Source organism: Lithobates pipiens, unplaced genomic scaffold (genome assembly GCF_037356315.1).
Source record: "Lithobates pipiens isolate NorthernLeopardFrog02 unplaced genomic scaffold, aLitPip1_a1.2 Scaffold_22, whole genome shotgun sequence".
NCBI classification, from domain to species: domain Eukaryota; kingdom Metazoa; phylum Chordata; class Amphibia; order Anura; family Ranidae; genus Lithobates; species Lithobates pipiens.
The window spans coordinates 11,823,393-11,842,486 of NW_027507784.1; the positions used below are offsets into that span (position 1 = coordinate 11,823,393).

Sequence of the window (19,094 nt, forward strand, 5' to 3'; positions counted from 1 at the left end):
CAGTAAAATTAGCCCAATTTTTTGCATAATGTGAAAGATAATGTTACGCCGAGTAAATAGATGCCAAACATGACACACTTTATAATCACACGCACTTGTGGATTGATGAAGTACGGTACCTAAAAATCTCAAAAGGCGACGCTTTAAATTTTTTTTTACGGTTACCAGGTTAGCGTTACAGAGGAGGTCTAGTGCTAGAATTATTGCTCTCGCTCTGACGATCGCGGCGATACCTCACATGTGTGAGTTGAACACCGTTTACATACGCGGGTGCGACTTCCGTATGCGTTTCCTTTGCTTCGCGAGCTCGCGGGCACGGCGGGCGCTTTAAATTTTTTTTGTTTTTTTTTATTTATTTTAAAATGACTAAATTGTTTTAAAAAATAAAAAATAAAAAATTTGATCACTTTTATTGCTGTCACAAGGAATGTAAACATCCTTTGTGACAGTAATAGGAGGTGACAGGTACTCTTTATGGAGGGATCGGAGGTCTAAAAGACCCCCCACCCCTCCTTTACACTTCAATGTATTCAGATCGCCGAAAACGGCGATTCTGAATACCGTATATCTTTTTAAAACCAGCGCCATTGGCAGCCGAGTAAACGGGAAGTGACGTCATGACGTCACTTCCGTGTTTACTATGAGGAAACTGGAACGAAGCCGATTACGGCGTCATTCCAGTTCCTCCCCAGCAGATCGGTGCTCCCGATCGAGCGGCAGCACTGGTTATATCGGCTGGAGGCGGCGGGAGGGGAGGACGTCCCCTCCCGCTTCTCCGGCATAACAGCTGAGCGGCTTTTAGCCGCATCGGTTGTTATGGCTGGATAGCCAATCGCCTGCTGAAAAAAACGGTACCGGGATGATGCCTGCAGGTGCGGGGGCATCATCCCGGTATACCCCCCGGAAGCCGAGTACGCAGATCTGCGTATGCTCGGCGGTAAGGGGATAAACTACATTTTAATAAGCCCATTTTGGCAGACCCTCATATTCACTGGGTCAGGAATGTGAGAAGGAGGTCCCTCTCAACATGGGGACGGGTTGGTATGCAGTGAGAGGAGATTTTGCCCCCATCTTGCAGGGTACCCCCTCCCAGTGTTGAGGGCATGTGGTCTAGTATGGTTTCGGAGAGGGGTAACATGCTTGATGCCCCTTTCCTGGCTAGCTATGCTGCATGCCTGGGTAGGGGTCTGTAATGTATTTTGGGAGGATCCTACACCATACTAGACCCTCGCCTTTTATTTCCTTATTTCTTTTTCCTCCAGCCAAAAATACCGGAGCGTTTCTTGTTTTTTTTGGTAACGGCCTCTTCTTGAGCTCGGAGCTCCTCTTCATATCTGGCTTGATCGACTAATCTCTGCCTCTCAATGGATTCCCTTAGTCTGCGCTCCTCGTCCTCCTGAGCTTGTCTTCTCCTCTGTCTCTCTCTTTCCAGCTCTTCTTCCTGTTTTTGTAACTCTTTCTTCCGTATTGCTTGCTCTAAGGCTTTCTTTCTTTCCAAATGTTCCAGTTCCATCTTCTTCTCCCGCTCATGAACATAGCGCACAACAAACTGTTTCCGTTCTTGCATCTCTTTCACCGGATCCCGGGTCTGATGTTCCACTCGGAATTTGGCATCCTTGATTACTTCCTGTAGGAAACTCAGCACTTCCTCGTGTCTTCCTCTGGTTTTGAAATGGTCTTCTCGAGTGTAATTCTCAAATGAAAAGATCCTTTCAACGCCCATTTCTTTGAAAGTGGACTCAACAGTTACCAGATTCCCAAATGTTCTGTGGGTGAGAATCACAATAGGAAAAACCCCTGGAAAGACAAAGAAAGAGTATAATAGTTAAATGTAGAAGAGTCTCTATTATACACTGTATTACCAAAAGTATTAGGACGCCTGCCTTTACACACACATGAACTTTAATGGCATTCTAATGCCAGTCTAAGCCCTTGTACACACGGGTCGGACTTTCCGACAACCAAATCTGTCGGATTTTGTCCGACGGACACACACATGAACTTTAATGACATCCCTTTCTAAGCCCTTGTACACACGGGTCGGACATTCTGACAACCAAATCCGTCGGATTTTGTCCGAAACTGTTGCATACACACGGTCGAACAAAGTTGTCGGAAAATCCAATCGTTCAGAACGTGATGACGTTATTTCTTTAGGACGGGACTACGTTCAGGCTAGTAGCCAATAGCTTTGGTCTCGGAATTTGATCTGAGCATGCGTGGCACTTTGTCCGATCGGAATTCTCTACACATGATCGGACGAGGTCCGATCGGATCATGCTGTCGGATAGTTTTATAGCCAAGCTGGAAAACTTGGTCCGTCGGATATTCCGATAGAAACAGTCCGATGGAGCCCACACACGGTCGGATTATCCGACAACAGGGATATTCCGATGGAAACAGTTCGATGGAGCCCACACACGGTCGGATTATCCGACAACACGGATATTTCAATGGAAACAGTCCGATGGAGCCCACACACGGTCGGATTATCCGAGAACACAGATTTTCCGTCGGATATTCCGACCGTGTGTTCAAGGGCTTAGTCCCGTAGAGTTCAATATTGAGTTGGCTCCGCCGTTTGCAGCTATAACAGCTTCAACTCTTCTGGGAAGGCCGTCCACAAGGTTTAGGAGGGTGTCTATGGAGATGTTTGACCATTCTTACCAGAAGAGCATTTGTGAGGTCAGGCATTGATGTTGACAAGAAGGTCTGGCTCACAGTCTCCACTCTAATTCAACACAATTATTCTTCTATTGAAGTCAGGACTCTGTGCAGGCCAGTCATGTTCCTTCACCTTAAATTTGCTCATCCATGTCTTTATGGACCTTGCTTTGTGCACTTGTCTAAATCATTTGGTGGAGGGGGGATTATGGTGTGGGGTTGTTTTTCTTGGCCCCTTAGTTCCAGTGAAGGGAACTCTTAAGGCGTCAGCATACCAAGACATTTTGGACAATTTCATGCTACCAACTTTCTGGTAACAGTTTTGGGATGACCCCTTCCTGTTCCAATATGACTGTCCACCAGTGCACAAAGCAAGATCTATAGATGCGTTTGGACTAGAAATAGCACCTGTAAAGTGTCTGAAAAAGACCTCCCCCCCCCCCTGCAGCTCCAGTGTGAGAGCCCAAGTGGTTTCACAATGGAGCGGTGCCTGGGTGCACTTTTAACCCCTTATTTGGCCACTAGCAGGGGTTAAAAGTGCCCGAAAAGCGCCACTATAACAGCGGTAAAGCGACACTAAAATGAAGGCCCCCTTGCCCCTGTGTGAAAGTAGCCTTAGGCTTTGCAGGTGCTTCGGCGGCGATGCCCACTGATTCCAATGGCAGGGGCAGTGGAGGAGGGGTTTATACACACTCCTCCACCGCCCGAAAGATGCTGCTTGCTGGACTTTTTCTAACGTCCGCAAAGAGCACCGCCCCAGTGTGAAAGCACTCGGGCTCTCAAACTGGGGCTGCAGAGAGGCGTTTTTCAGGCAGTATTTTTAGCCCAAAAGCACCTGAAAACGCCCCAGTGTGAAAGGGGTCTAATTGGAAGATGAACCATGCTGGGCATACATTCACCACTCCGGAAGGTTTTACCCCCTTAATGACCAGACCATCAATCATAAGCAGAGATAAAAAGCATGTCATGAAAAATCTAACAGGAAAACAGCATGTAACACGCAATGGCCTGGATAGAATATGGAACCAACGCATTTTGTCTGGCTCAATATCAGCTAGTTCAATATTGTACTGTTTACGTTTAGAAACATACTTTGACTAAAAAAGCAGTTGGCAGACTGTAGCTGTTATAGTGATATACAGTAGGGATCGAAAGTTTGGGCACCCCAGGAAAAAACGTGTATTAATGTGCATAACGAAGCCAAGGAAAGATGGAAAGATCTCCAAATGGCATTAAATTACAGATTAGACATTCTTATAATATGTCAAAAAAAGTTAGATTTTATTTCCATCATTTACACTTTCGAAATTACAGAAAACAAAAAAATGGTGTCTGCAAAAGTTTGGGCACCCTGCAAAATTTATAGCATACACTGCGCCCTTTGCAAAGCTGAGACCTGCCAGTGTCATGGATTGTTCTCAATCATCGTCTGGGAGGACCAGGTGATGTCAATCTCAAAGGTTTTAAATGGCCAGACTCATCTGACCTTACCCCAACAATCAGCACCATGGGTTCTTCTAAGCAGTTGTCTAGAAAACTGAAACTGAAAATAGTTGATGCTCACAAAGCTGGAGAAGGCTATAAAAAGATAGCAAAGTGTTTTCAGATGTCAATATCCTCTGTTCGGAATGTAATTAAGAAATGGCAGTCATCAGGAACAGTGGAAGTTAAAGCAAGATCTGGAAGACCAAGAAAAATATCAGACAGAACAGCTCGCAGGATTGTGAGAAAAGCAATTCAAAACCCACGTTTGACTGCACGATCCTTCCAGAAAGATCTGGCAGACACTGGAGTTGTGGTCCACTATTCCACTATAAAGAGATACTTGTACAAATATGGTCTTCATGGAAGAGTCATCAGAAGAAAACCTCTTCTACATCCTCACCACAAAAATCTGCGTTTGAACTTTGCAAATGAACATATAGACAAGCCTGAGGCATTTTGGAAACAAGTTCTGTGGACCGATGAGGTTAAAATAGAACTTTTTGGCCGGAATGAGCAAAGGTAGGTTTGGAGAAGAAAGGGCACAGAATTTAATGAAAAGAACCTCTGTCCAACTGTTAAGCATGGGGGTGGATCAATCATGCTTTGGGGTTGTATTGGAGGGAGAACTGCGCAATCCCCAATACTTCTATTGGGATATAAGCTACCCAGAAAGAACTTCATAAAGCTTGGATCTGGGAGCTACATGTGACAAAATATATGTGTATAACCTACAAAACATATACAATGACCCTTATAAACTCTAAACAAAATACGTGATGCTAGGTGTTGTGATACCAAGCATTCAAAAAAGGAAACATGTGAAATTGAAACCAATATAGCTATACATAGTGAAAAAATTAAAACAACATAAATGTGTCAATATTAAAAAGTCCTTTATAAATCCAAAGTGAAAACATCACGTGTTGATGAAGGAGGTCCAATCCAAACCCTATGAGTTGGCGTGAGACCAGACACAGTGTACCTCCACCAAACAGATAACCCTAGCCCCTTACCAGATGCCCCAGTAAGGAGCGCTCATCAGGTCAGAAGATAGATCAATCCTAAGCGATCCCAATGGAACTCTCTACCGTAGACCAAATTAGGGGATACGCCAGCCTTGAATCGTCCAAACCAAGGGGGAACACTTATGAAGTGGGACTCCTCTCAGCTCTCCCAGAAATGACGTCTCTTCCTCACGTCATTTCTGGGAGACGTCAGACGTCATTTCTGGGAGAGCTGAGAGGAGTCCCGCTTCATAAGTGTTCCCCCTTGGTTTGGACGATTCAAGGCTGGCGTATCCCCTAATTTGGTCTACGGTAGAGAGTTCCATTGGGATCGCTTAAGATTGATCTATCTTCTGACCTGATGAGCGCTCCTTACTGGGGCATCTGGTAAGGGGCTAGAGTTATCTGTTTGGTCGAGGTACACCGTGACTGGTCTCACGCCAACTCACAGGGTTTGGATTGGACCTCCTTCATCAACACGTGATGTTTTCACTTTGGACTTATAAAGGACTTTTTAATATTGACACATTTATGTTGTTTTAATTTTTTCACTATGTATAGCTATATTGGTTTCAATTTCACATGTTTCCTTTTTTGAATGCTTGGTATCACAACACCTAGCATCACGTATTTTGTTTAGAGTTTATAAGGGTCATTGTATATGTTTTGTAGGTTATACACATATATTTTGTCACATGTAGCTCCCAGATCCAAGCTTTATGAAGTTCTTTCTGGGTAGCTTATATCCCAATAGAAGTATTGGGGATTGCGCAGTTCTCCCTCCTTTTTTTTTTTTTTTTGTCTTTACACGTATATCACTTTTGGTATGTAATAGAATTGCTGCATCAACTATTTATAATAATTTAATTATTTTCTGGTAATACACTGTAGCGCAGATTTCCCCCCTTTTTTTCCTTCGGGGTTGTATTGCAGCCAGTGGCACAGGGAACATTTCACAAGTAGAAGGAAAAATGGATTCAATAAAATTTCAGCAAATTTTGGATGGTAACTTGATGCCATCTGTGAAAAAGCTGAAGTTAAAGAGAGGATGGCTTCTACAAATGGATAATGATCCTAAACACACCTCAAAATCCACGGGGGATTACATCAAGAGGCGTAAACTGAAGGTTTTGCCATGGTCTTCACAATCTCCTGACCTCAACATTATTGAAAATCTATGTATAGACCTTAAAAGAGCAGTTCGTGACAGACAGCCCAGAAATCTCAAAGAACTGGAACACTTTTGTAAGGAAGAATGGGCAAAGATACCTCAAACAAGGATTGAAAGACTCTTGGCTGGCTACAAAAAAGCATTTACAAGCTGTGATACTCGCCAAAGGAGGCAGTACAAGATGTTAACTCTGCAGGGTGCCCAAACTTTTACAGACGCCATTTTTTTGTTTTCTGTAATTTTGAAAGTGTAAATGATGGAAATAAAATCTAACTTTTTTTGACATATTATAAGAATGTCTAATCTGTAATTTGATGCCATTTGGAGATTTTTCCATCTTTCCTTGGCTTCGTTATGCACATTAATACACATTTTTACCTAGGGTGCCCAAACTTTCGATCCCCACTGTACAGTAAAAACTGTATATAAAATATATCAATGGGAAGTTTTATTTACCGGTCAAATCTTTTGCTGTATGAAGCAAAGCCTTCAGATCCGCTTTTTCCTCAGGAAGAATGGTTTTCTTCACACTAAAATAAGAAGGGAAAGAGAGAACAGTTATTATTTTTTACATATAATGCTTAAGGCAGTGGTGGCTGGTGGTATTTTTTTGGGGGGGCAATCCGTCAACAGTCACACCCCCCAGTCAGTTGGTCTCCTGCACCCCCCAGTCAGTTGGGTCTCCCCCACCCCCCCCCCAGCCGAGAGCTAACCCCATCTATGGGGCATGCTTCCTCTGGGCAGTGACTTCACACTGCATCCTCCTTCCTCGGCTTCCCCTGCATGATGTCTCTTCCTTCCTCCTCCTAGGCCAATAGGATTGCTTCTCCTCCCGCTGTAATGCCGCGCGCGAGGTGCGCAACGACGTATATAGGCATGGGGCATGGCCACCTGGTGATGTCACCTGGTGACCCCACCCTGTATGATGTCACAGTCCCAGCATGCCCGGGACCGTGACATCATGAGATGCTGGGTTACCAGGTGACTATGCCCCATGTCTATATAAGTTGTTGCGTTCCTTACACACGGCATTACAGCGGGAGAGAGCGTTGTGTCAACATCCGAAGAAGAGAACAGGGAAGAAGACGAGGGAAAAGACCGGGCCAACGCTAGAAAAAAAGCGGCAAAAGAGCAGAAGATAACGGAGGAGTCGGGAAGAAGAACCGGAGAGTGAGGGAAGAGGCCGGAGAAAGAGGAGGAGTTGGAAGAGACCCTTGAAGTCAGAAGAGACCCCCGGAGCTGCCTAATAAATTACTTTAAAAACCTGTCTAGAGTGTTTTTTTATTGACGCTTTTTTTCCCCAGGTGAATGGGTAGTGGTACCATGTACCCCATACTCATTCACATAGGGTGGTGAGCCGGGATCTTATTAAAAGTGGCTCCTGGATTCTGATAAGCCCCCCGTCCGCAGACTCTGACAACCAAAGGCCAGGGTTGTCGGGAAGAGGCCCTTGTCCTCATCAACTTGGGGACATGGTGCTTTGGGGTGGGAGTGCCGCAGGGCGCCCCCTTCCCCAAAGCACCCACCCCCCATGCTGAGGGCATGTGGCCTGGTATGGTTCAGGGGTGTGCTCACTCGTCCCCACCTCTTTCCTGACTGGCCAGGCTGCATGCTCGGATGATGGTCTGGTATGAATTTTGGGGGGAAACGCCGTTTTTTTCAGTGTAAGGGGTTCCCCTGTCGCCGAGAACCAGTGCTGGTAACACTGGGATCGCGCTGGAAACACATTCTTGCGGGCAGGTAATGTATAATCCACCTGGATGCACAAAATGTGGTTCCGTCACCTATTTTTACTGCCCCTCCAGCCACGTAAACTTATCAGGGCTGGGCTCAGCCCTTCCTTCTTTGAGTTGGCTGCTCAGCTGTCGGCTAATTGCAGCTCCCATCTCTCTCCACAGTTACTCAGCTGTTGATGATCCTGCTTGTTAGTCCTGCCTACTCCAGCTGTCCAGTCCAGAGGATCTCTGCCTTCACCTTGGTCAACATCACAAGAGACTATTTCCTGTGTTCCTGTTTAAAAACTGTCTTTTCTGACATCCCTTCTGGCTCCAGATCCTGCTTGCTGTTCAACTACATTGATCTCTGACTTCTGGCTTGGTTGACTATCCATCCCGGTTACTGAACTTTGGCTATGTTTTGACTACATTTGTTCTTTTTACTTTTATTAATAAACAAGTGTGATTTTATTGCACTTCTGTCTTGGTCTGATTTCATAGTTTCTGATAAAACTAAACCTTACAACATTCATCTACTGATCATGCAGTCCATGAAAGTGGAGCAGATTAATCATGCAAATTAAAATACGTTTATGACATGACCTTCTATTGGCCATATTAATATGGCAAAATATCACTTTTCAGTATACATATATTTCATGTGCATTTTCCTAACCTGATAGGGTGACTTTAAAGCAACCTCACCTTTTTTTCCAAATTTTTTTTCTAATTTTTTAACCGCTTCCAGACCGTTTACTGTACATATACTACTGGCTGCACAAAATCACATACCTTTTACGTGATTTCGTGCATGCGGTATAAGGGGGCATGTGCATGCTTCAATGGAGCTCCGCTCCCACTGTGATTGGACACAGCGGGAACCAATCAGCTCCTTTAGTTAATCCTAATCAGCTCTGATTAAATCCTTTTTCCCCCTTCTTCCCATAGCTATTCATTTTTTGCTTTTTAAGAAAACATGATATATATGTATTCCTTTGCAATTCTATTATCACAAATTAACAGGCTCGTGGCAGAAATGTACACTCGGTCCATAGGGGTGTACGGGGGCGAGAGCTAAACTGGTGACACAAAAAGCTGCTTAGTACTATCAGCCCTTGTACACACGGGTCGGACATTCTGACAACAAAATCCTTAGGATTTTGTCCGACAGATTTTGTCCGAAACTGTTGCATACACACGGTCGGACAAAGTTGCCGTTCGTGATGACGGGACTATGTTCAGGCTAGTAGCCAATAGCTTTGGTCTAGGAATTTGATCTGCGCATGCGTGGCACTTTGTCCGATCGGAATTCTCTACAAACGCTCGGACAAAGTCCGATCGGACCATGTTGTCGGAAAATTTTATAGCCCAGCTCTAAAACTTTGCCAGTCGGATATTCCGACGGAAACAGTCCGATGGAGCCCACACACGGTCGGATTATCCGACAACGTGGTCCGATCGGACATTTTCCGTATTTCCAAATAATCTGGAACTCTCCCAGAATTCAGGGGATCTTCCAAACCTGCCTCTGTCCCCAATTTCCAAGAAACTTTAAGAAATACAGTATCTTTTTGAACCTCTCCTGAAGCGAACTCCTGGCCATAAAAAAAAAAACCTTTGTGATCCTTACCTGTGCACCAAGACCGGTGTAATAAAATCTGAGGTTTTTACAATTTTCTCAGATTTTACGATCCTGTCTACAAGACCAAATCCTCGACTCCATTCCACTTGTTTTCCCAGGGGAAGCAAATTACCTGAAAAATAAAAATAAATCGAATTGAATTTTAACAGTGAGATATAAAGATCTCTGAGCTTGGCCATCGTTCCAATTGACCTTCATCAATTCAGTGATGAAACCTTTTCCTGAATGTAATGAGCGCATGCATGGACCATGACTGTCCCCAGCACATTTCCTCATGATGACGCTCTATTTCCATACCTCTATCCTCTGACTTCAGTGGAACAGGTGACTATGGATTTTTTCATTGAATCAAATATTTATTTATTTTTTCCTTCAGTTGTAATTAGATGACTCAGGACACCGGTTCTCTTATGTTGGACCACTTGTCTTTGATTGGTTGTTCTATTTCCTCAATATACGAGGGGTGTCTAAAAAGTTGGGTGAATGGTCCGATATCTCAATGGCAACGTGGGTCAGGTCCACGCACATGCATCCAGGGACACGTTGAGAAGCACCACCTAGTGTGGAGTACACGTGACCATCAGGGTGTACACGCTGTGACCAGCCAAACACAGCCAGTGTTAGGCTGCTGACAGATACTAAGCTAAGCAGGACAATAACTTCTCTGCAGGATGGGGAAACCTTCCAAGAAGATCTGAACAAATGAATGGGGGGAGGGGCAACTACATGGCAAATGAGGTTCAATGTAGAAAAATGTAAAATAATGCATATGAGTGGCAAAAATATGAATGAAATCTATAGACTGGGGGGGAGAACCTCTGGGGGGGATCTAGGATGGAGAAGGACCTAGGGGTCCTAGTAGATGATAGGCTCAGCAATGCCAAGCTGCTGCTAACAAAGCAAACAGAATATTGGCATTAAAAAGGGGATCAACTCCAGAGATAAAAGGATAATTCTCCCCTCTACAAGACTCTGGTCCAGCCGCACCTGGAGTATACTGTCCAGTTCTGGGCACCAGTCCTCAGGAAGGATGTACTGGAAATGGAGCGACTACAAAGAAGGGCAACAAAGCTAATAAAGGGTCTGGAGGATATTAGTTATGAGGAAAGGTTGTGAGCTCTGAACTTATTCTCTCTGGAGAAGAAACGCCTGAGAGGGGATATGATTTCATTATATAAATACCGGACTGGTGACCCCACAATATACAAATACCGGACTGGTGACCCCACAATATACAAATACCAGACTGGTGACCCCACAATATATAAATACCGGACTGGTGACCCCACAATATATAAATACCGGACTGGTGACTCCACAATATATAAATACCAGACCGGTGACCCCACAATATATAAATACCGGACTGGTGACTCCACAATATATAAATACCAGACCGGTGACCCCACAATATATAAATACCGGACCGGGGACCCCCTAATATATAAATACCGGACTGGTGACCCCACAATATATAAATACCAGACTGGTGACCCCACAATATATAAACACTGGACTGTTGACCCCACAATATATAAATACCGGACTGGTGACCCCACAATATATAAATACCGGACTGGTGACCCCACAATAGGGAGAAAACTTTTTCGTAGAAGGGAGTATAACAAGACTCGTGGCCACTCATTAAAATTAGAAGAAAAGAGCTTTAACCTTAAACTACGTAGAGGGTTCTTTAATTGCGGTAAGGATGTGGAATTCCCTTCCACAGGCGGTGGTCTCAGCGGGGGGCATTGATAGTTTCAAGAAACTATTAGATAAGCACCTGAACCACCACAACATACAGTACATGATATACAATGTAATACTGACATATAATCACACACATAGGTTGGACTTTTGTCTTTTTTCAACCTCACCTACTATAGTTACATAGTTAGTAAGGTGGAATAAAGACACCAGTCCATCCAGTGTGAGTGTCTACAATTGTCCCTATCTCTTGCACACTCACATTGGTGCCTACCCTCAAGGAGCACACAATACAAGGTTCCCATTCATACACTAGGACTAGTTTTGAACAGAAGCCAATTAACTTTCCTGCATGTCTTTGGATTGTGGGAGGAAACTGAAGTACCCGGAGGAAACCCACGCAGGCACAGGGAGAACATGCAAACTCCAGGCAGGTAGTGTCATGGTTTGGATTCGAACCAGCGACCCTTCTTACTGCAAGGTGAGAGTGCTACCCACTATACCACTGTGCCACTGTAGCTATAGGTAGAGTCACAGTGCAATGCAGCAACGAGTGAACATCAAGTTCTGCTACAAATTGGGGGAAAAAATGGCGAAGGAGACACATGAAATGCTGGAGGAAGTGTACAGGATGGAAGCCATGCGCAGAAAATGTGCTTACGACCGCTTGAAGCGCATTCGCAATGGGAAGGAAACGACTGAGGATGGGCCACGTTCGGATCTGCCGTCGACAAGCAGAACCCCAGACATGATCGAGCGAGTGCGGCAAATGCTTGCACAAGATCGGTGACTGACTCCTATGATTGATGGTGGAGGAATTGGGCATCACCAAGAGAATGATGCGCATCATCGTCTACAAAGATTTGAGTAAGATCTGTTCCCGGTTTGTGACACACCAGCTGACAGACAGACAGCAAAACAGATGGAAACCTGCCAACCATCGTCACGGGGGGATGAGACTTGGGGCAACCAGTTCCATCCAGAATCCAAGTGGCAATTGATGGAATGACGTTCAACGTGACCCAAAAAGAGTCACCTGCAAAAGTCCAAGGTCAAGACAATGTTGACCACCTTCATGAAAGGCGCACATTTTGCGGACATGGCGGCAATCCAAGAATGTGTGAGAGCAGTTCTGCAATCGGTACCTAAAGAGGCCTTTGCTGAAAGTTTCCAGAGGCTTTATGAACGTTGCCATGAGTGTGTTGTGGAAGATGGCGATTATTTTGAAGGCCAGTAAAGGTCATTTGTTTGTATCTTCTGTTTTGTTTGTTTTCTGATACCGTTCACCAAACTTTTTAGACACCCCTCGTCAGGCCTGGACTGGGACAAAAATTTGGCCCTGGACTTCATCCAGACCGGCCCACTTTAATTTTGCAAACAAGCACAAAAACAGTATATAAAACTATAGGTAATTGTGCAAAAAAACATAAGTAGTAGAGATGGGCGCCGTCAATAAATTTGTTTCTTTCTGTTCCGTTTCGATTCGTAAAAATTCGTAAATTCGTGTCCAAAATTCCGTTCTGCTTCGTACGAAATACGAATTGTCGTTAACGTGTACGAACGTTCTTTACAATGAATTTAAAGGCAAAAACATTGCTCATTATGCTTATTATGACTTGCAGAAGACTTCTGTGATAGAAGTCAATGTAAGTTGCCTGAAGACATCAGTGAAGGACTTTCCTCCTCTCTGGGCAGCCAAGAAAAGAACAAAATGATACAATGTTTCTTCTTCAATGGGCTGAACTCCCCGTGTAGAAGTTCTCAGTTTAACCATTCAAAGACTAAATCTTTTCTGACACTTGTTGCTTACAAGTAAAAATCCAGTATTTTCTGCTAGAAAATCACTCAGAAGCCCCAAAAATTATATATATTTTTTTAGCAGAGACCCCAGGGAATAAAATAGCAGTTGTTGCAATATTTTATGTGACGCGGTATTTGCGCAGAGGTCTTTCAAACGCAAGTTAGCCCTTTTTTTTTCGGTCGACCTCTAGGGAGCAGTGACATTAGCAGCGTGACATACAGCAATGACACCTGCACCGTGATAGAGCGATCTGACACCAGCACCGTGATAGAGAGCACTGACATCAGCAGCATGACATAAAGCACTGACACCAGCACCGTGATAGAGAGCACTGACATCAGCAGCGTGACATAAAGCACTGACACCAGCACCATGATAGAGTGATCTGACACCAGCACCGTGATAGAGTGATCTGACACCAGCACCGTGATAGAGTGATCTGACACCAGCACCGTGATAGAGAGCACTGACATCAGCAGCGTGACATACAGCACTGACACCAGCACTGTGATATACAGCACTGACACCAGCAGCGTGACATACAGCACTGACACCAGCAGCGTGACATACAGCAATGACACCTGCACCGTGATAGAGTGATCTGACACCAGCACCGTGATAGAGAGCACTGACATCAGCAGCGTGACATAAAGCACTGACACCAGCACCGTGATAGAGTGATCTGACACCAGCACCGTGATAGAGTGATCTGACACCAGCACCGTGATAGAGTGATCTGACACCAGCACCGTGATAGAGAGCACTGACATCAGCAGCGTGACATACAGCACTGACACCAGCACCGTGATAAAGGGCTAACTTGTGTTTATTTTATTCCCTAGGGTCTCTGCTAAAAAATATATATATAATTTTTGGGGCTTCTGAGTGATTTTCTAGCAGAAAATACTGGATTTTTACTTGTAAGCAACAAGTGTCAGAAAAGATTTAGTCTTTAAATGGTTAAACTGAGAACTTCTACACAGGGAGTTCAGCCCATTGAAGAAGAAACATTGTATCATTTTGTTCTTTTCTTGGCAGCCCAGAGAGGAGGAAAGTCCTTCACTGATGTCTTCAGGCAACTTACATTGACTTCTATCACAGAAGTCTTCTGCAAGTCATAATAAGCATAATGGCTGAGATCCGGAATTCGTAAACAAAAGTTCGTATTCCCTACAGAATTTGGACTCACGGCAATTCGTATTTCGGATCCTCCCGAACGTACGAACTTTGAGAAATTCGTAACGAATTTGATATTCGTACGAAACGAATCGCACATGTCTAATAAGTAGCATAACACAAGGAGTCCTCACTAACCTCTTTTATTATTTCACTTATTCTCCTCTGTATTTTTCTCACATCACTGCGTGAAGTTGAGGGCGAGCCGCACAGCCATTACTTTGTCACTGAAACCGGCCCACTGAGCCATCGGCCCACCGGAAAACTCCCTGTAGTCCCAATGGTACATGCCTGCACCTCATATAGTTTGTAAACTATTCATTGGGTTGAGCGTTGGGTCTTTAGGTTCATAACTTTTGATGTCGATTGTTTTTTTATGTAATTATTGTAAATTGCTATCAAATTGTTAATTTCGATAAATATTGATTATAGTTTTGAGCTTAAAGCGGAGTTCCACCCAAAAATTGAACTTCCGCTTTAAGTGAAGGTGACCCCCTGACATGTCACATTTGGCATGTAACTTTTTTTGGGGTGCGGGTTAGATACCCTCTTTTTAGAGGGTCCCAGCTCCCACTTCCACCGCGGCACCGGAAGGGAGATCACCTCTCCCCCCTACCTCTTGCCAATCATCTGGGACATGTCACAGGTCCCAGATGATTGCCCGGGCCAGTCACGGCACGCGCATGGGCAGTGCGTGCCCGGCTGTGAAGCCACAGCCGGGCACCCACAGTGACAATGCCGGCGCCGCAGAGAGGAGGGGGAGACAAGCGGGGCTCCGTTCTCCCGCATCGCTGGACCCTGGGACAGGTAAAGTGTCCAATTATTAAAAGTCAGCAGCTACAGTATTTGTAGCTGGTGACTTTAATTATTTTTTTTTTTTAAGCGGAACTCCGCTTTAACCACTTTCAGACCGGACCAATTTGCTGGTCAAAGACCAGACCACTTTTTGCGATTCGGCACTGCGTCGCTTTAACTGCCAATTGCGCGGTCATGCGACGTGGCTCCCAAACAAAATTGCCGTCCTTTTTTTCCCACAAATAGAGCTTTCTTTTGGTGGTATTTGATCACCCCTGAGGTTTTTATTTTTTGCGCTATAAACAAAAATAGAGCGACAATTTTGAAAAAAACACATTATTTTTTACTTTTTGTTATAATAAATATCCCCCAAAAATATATAAAAAAACATTTTTTTCCCTCAGTTTAGGCCGATACGTATTTTTCTACATATTTTTGGTAAAAAAAATCACAATAAGCGATTATTTATTGGTTTGCGCAAAAGTTATAGCGTTTACAAAATAGGGATAGTTTTATAGCATTTTTATTAATAATTTTTTATTATTTTTTTTTACTAGTAATGGCGGCGATCAGCGATTTTTATTGTGACTGCGACATTGCGGTGGACACATCGGACATTTTTGACACATTTTTGGGACCATTGTCATTTATACAGCAATCACTGCTATATAAATGCAGTTCCTGTGTAAATGACACTGGCAGTGAAGGGGTTAACCAGTGGGTGGCAGTGTAGGGGTTAAGTGTTCCTAGGGGTGTGTTACTAACTGTGGGGGGGTTGGGCTTTCATTTAGTGAACACTGATCTCTGCTCCAATCACATGGAGCAGAGATCAGCGTCACTAATTGCTAGGCAGAATGGAGAAATGCTGTTTACAAGGCATTTCCTCCATTTGGCCGCTCCGTGAGATGATTGAGGGGATGCCCGCGGGGATCGAGTCCGGGGGTCCCGCGACCGGACTCACGGGGGTCCCGACCAGCGTGGGAGCACGCCGCCGGCGGAGCGCACCCGATGGCAGGGCGGCATTGAAGATTGGACGTACCTGTACGCCAATATGCCTGCCCGTGCCATTCTGTAGACGTACATTGTCGTGCACTGGTCGGGAAGTGGTTAAAAACCTTATATGGGCAGAAAACCCCCCCCCACCCCCCTCAGCTGCCCTAATACTTACCTGAGCCCCATCTCTATCCAGTAATGTGCATGAGAGGCTCGGCTGTCCCTCATTGCCTGAGCCTCATTGGCTGAGACATCAGCGGGCGTTATTGGCTCACGCTGCTGTCAATCAAAGTCAGTGAGACAATGAGAAGGGAAGGGGGTGGGGCTGGGCCACGGCTCTGTGTCAGAATGGACACAGGAAGATGTGGCTTGGCTCGGGGTGCCACCATAGCAAGCTGCCTGCTGTGGGGGCACTTAGCAGCAGGGAGGGGCCAGGAGGAAAGGAGGAGGAGCAGGTAAGTATAACATGTTTGTTATTTGTAACAAAAAAAAAGAAAAACTTTAATATCACTTCAATTTTAGGGGTTAGGGGATACATTATAGAAAAATAATGAATTTAGAGCAATTTGTTTTATTCTAATACTGTGTGAAATAAAAACAAAATGTCTTTGTGTTTATAATTTAATTTAAAAAAAAAATCTATAAATTACAAAGAAAATACATTGCAATAATGCAAAACACTATTGCTGAAAGAAAACCTTGCTGCTACAACCCCCCCCCCCCCCCCCCCAAAAAAAAAAAAAAACATGTATGCAATGCTTATTATTTTATTTTAATTAATGACAACTTTAATACACAGGAACACAGTGTAAATGTAACAATTTCTCTGATCTGTTATGAGTATAAAGGTTCAAGAGCTTAGGAAGTTAAAGCCAGTGCAAACAAAGCCACTTAAAAAAAAAAAAAAAACAGGCCAGACTTAAAAAAAAATATATATATAAAACAGGCCAGACTTAAAAAAACAGGCCAGACTTAAAAACAAAAAAAAAAAACAGGCCAGACTTAAAAAAAAAAAAAAAAAAAAAACAGGCCAAACTTAGAAAGAAAAAACAGGCCAGACTTAAAATGAAAAAACAGGCCAGACTTAAAAAGAAAAAACGGGACAGATTAAAAAAATGAAGAAACAGGCTAGACTTAAAAAAAGAAAAAACAAGGCAGACTTAAAAAAAAAAAAAAAACAGGCCAGACTTTAAAAAAAAAAAAACAGGCCAGACTTAAAAAAAGCAAAACAGGCCAGACTTAAAAAGAAAAAACAGGCCAGACTTAAAAAAAAACAAAACAGGCCAGACTTAAAAAAAAAAAAAAAAACAGGCCAGACTTTAAAAAAAAAAAAAAAACAGGCCAGACTTTAAAAAAAAAAAAAAAAAGGCCAGACTTAAAAAAAACAAAAAAAAAAAAACAGGCCAGACTTAAAAAAAAATAAACAGGCCAGACTTAAAAAAAACAAAACACAGACCAGACTTAAAAAAAAAAATAAACAGGCCAGACTTAAAAAACAAAACAAAAAACAGACCAGACTTAAAAAGAAAAAAAACAGGCCAGACTTAAAAAAAAAAAAAAAAAAAAAACAGGCCAGAGTTAAAAAGAAAAAACAGGCCAGACTTAAAATAAAATAAGAAAAACAAGGCAGACTTAAAAAAAAGAGCAAAACAAGCCAGACTTAAAAAAAAACAAACAAAAAAAAAAAAAGAAAAACATAGAAAGGTATTCTAAAGCTAATATAAGATTTCAGCTTCTATATGTACAATAAGTAAAACAAGAGATTTAATCTCTGTATAGGGAATTGCTTCTTCACAGTTCTAGTAACCCGATAATTCTTAAAAAGAAGTGTTTCTAAATGTACAAAATAAAAATATATAGCCCAATATTAATAGCAATAATAAAAAAATGCAGCAGACTACTGATCCGGGACGTATCTGATTGCCTTCAGGGATTACAAATGATTTTTTTTCCCTTTGTGAAGTAAATTATTATTAGATTAGATTATGAATTGACATTTTTAATTTTTTTCCTACCTCTGAATCAAGTGCAAGTTTATGGCTCTGATGATGCAAGTTTTTTCTTTCTTTTTTCTTTTCTTTTGGTTGAAGCTCATAAACAATTGTCCTCCTGACCATCTATGTATCTATGTAACCTCCCTCTATATTCTTTTAGTACCTCGTTCCTCAGTGTTGTCAGGGTTTGCGGCGTCCAATAAAGCGGCGGTGGGGGCGGGGGAGGGGGGTTATTCTCACACTCACCAAGCTGGCCGAAGATCTCTCCAGTCTCATATGGGTTCATTGTCCCCAAACCTCGATTGTCCACCAACACAATGTTACTTGTGAGTCGGTGTGGGATGCGCTCCGTTGTATGGCCTCCGTGGTGTCCTCCAAGTTCTTCGTCCGCCTTTGCCCAGTTCTGGTATTCACCATCTTGCCAGACGTATATACAGGTGTTAATGAATGAGGACTTTCCATGGCCCAGCAGCCCAAACAGCTGGATGAGGATTTGGTTGAAGCCCTGGTTGCCCCCTTTACATCTATCAAAGCTAAAACTATCAATGGCAGCTCTAAGCTTGTCCATATCCATGGTTGGCTCTTCCCCTTCAGTCTTCCTTCTGGCTGCAGAGGGTGAAGGTTCCACCGACTTTTATGACAACGTTAAAGAGCTTCCTACTGGTTTAGGGCTGACGGTGTAATGTAAAAAAATCTCTTAAAATTTTTACGGTGTAATGATTTCTCAGATTGTGAAGAGCTCTTTGTTCCCGGCACAGCCCTTCTTTCTCAGAAAACACAACGAACTTATCTTCTTCCTTCTTTTTGTTTCATTTTATTTATTTTTTAATTCGTTTAACAGGTCAGTGTAATTATATTTAAAGTGGTTCTAAAGGTAAAAGGTATTCTACCTTACTGCTTCCTCCACACCCCCCTCCCCGAAAATAGGCAAAGCTGCTTTCTAGGCT

General features: G+C 43.3%; 1 protein-coding gene across 1 annotated transcript; it reads right to left on the bottom strand.

Moving 5' to 3' along the window:
* Nucleotides 1-837: 837 nt before the first annotated feature.
* Nucleotides 838-18,779, bottom strand: LOC143925337 (uncharacterized). The gene is made up of 4 exons (XM_077449912.1): nucleotides 18,394-18,779; nucleotides 9,670-9,793; nucleotides 6,781-6,854; nucleotides 838-1,797 (listed from the first exon to the last, which is right to left on the bottom strand). Exons 1-4 carry the CDS (start codon nucleotides 18,719-18,721, stop codon nucleotides 1,244-1,246), a joined length of 1,080 nt encoding a protein of 359 aa, XP_077306038.1. The 5' UTR covers nucleotides 18,722-18,779; the 3' UTR covers nucleotides 838-1,243.
* Nucleotides 18,780-19,094: the final 315 nt, after the last annotated feature.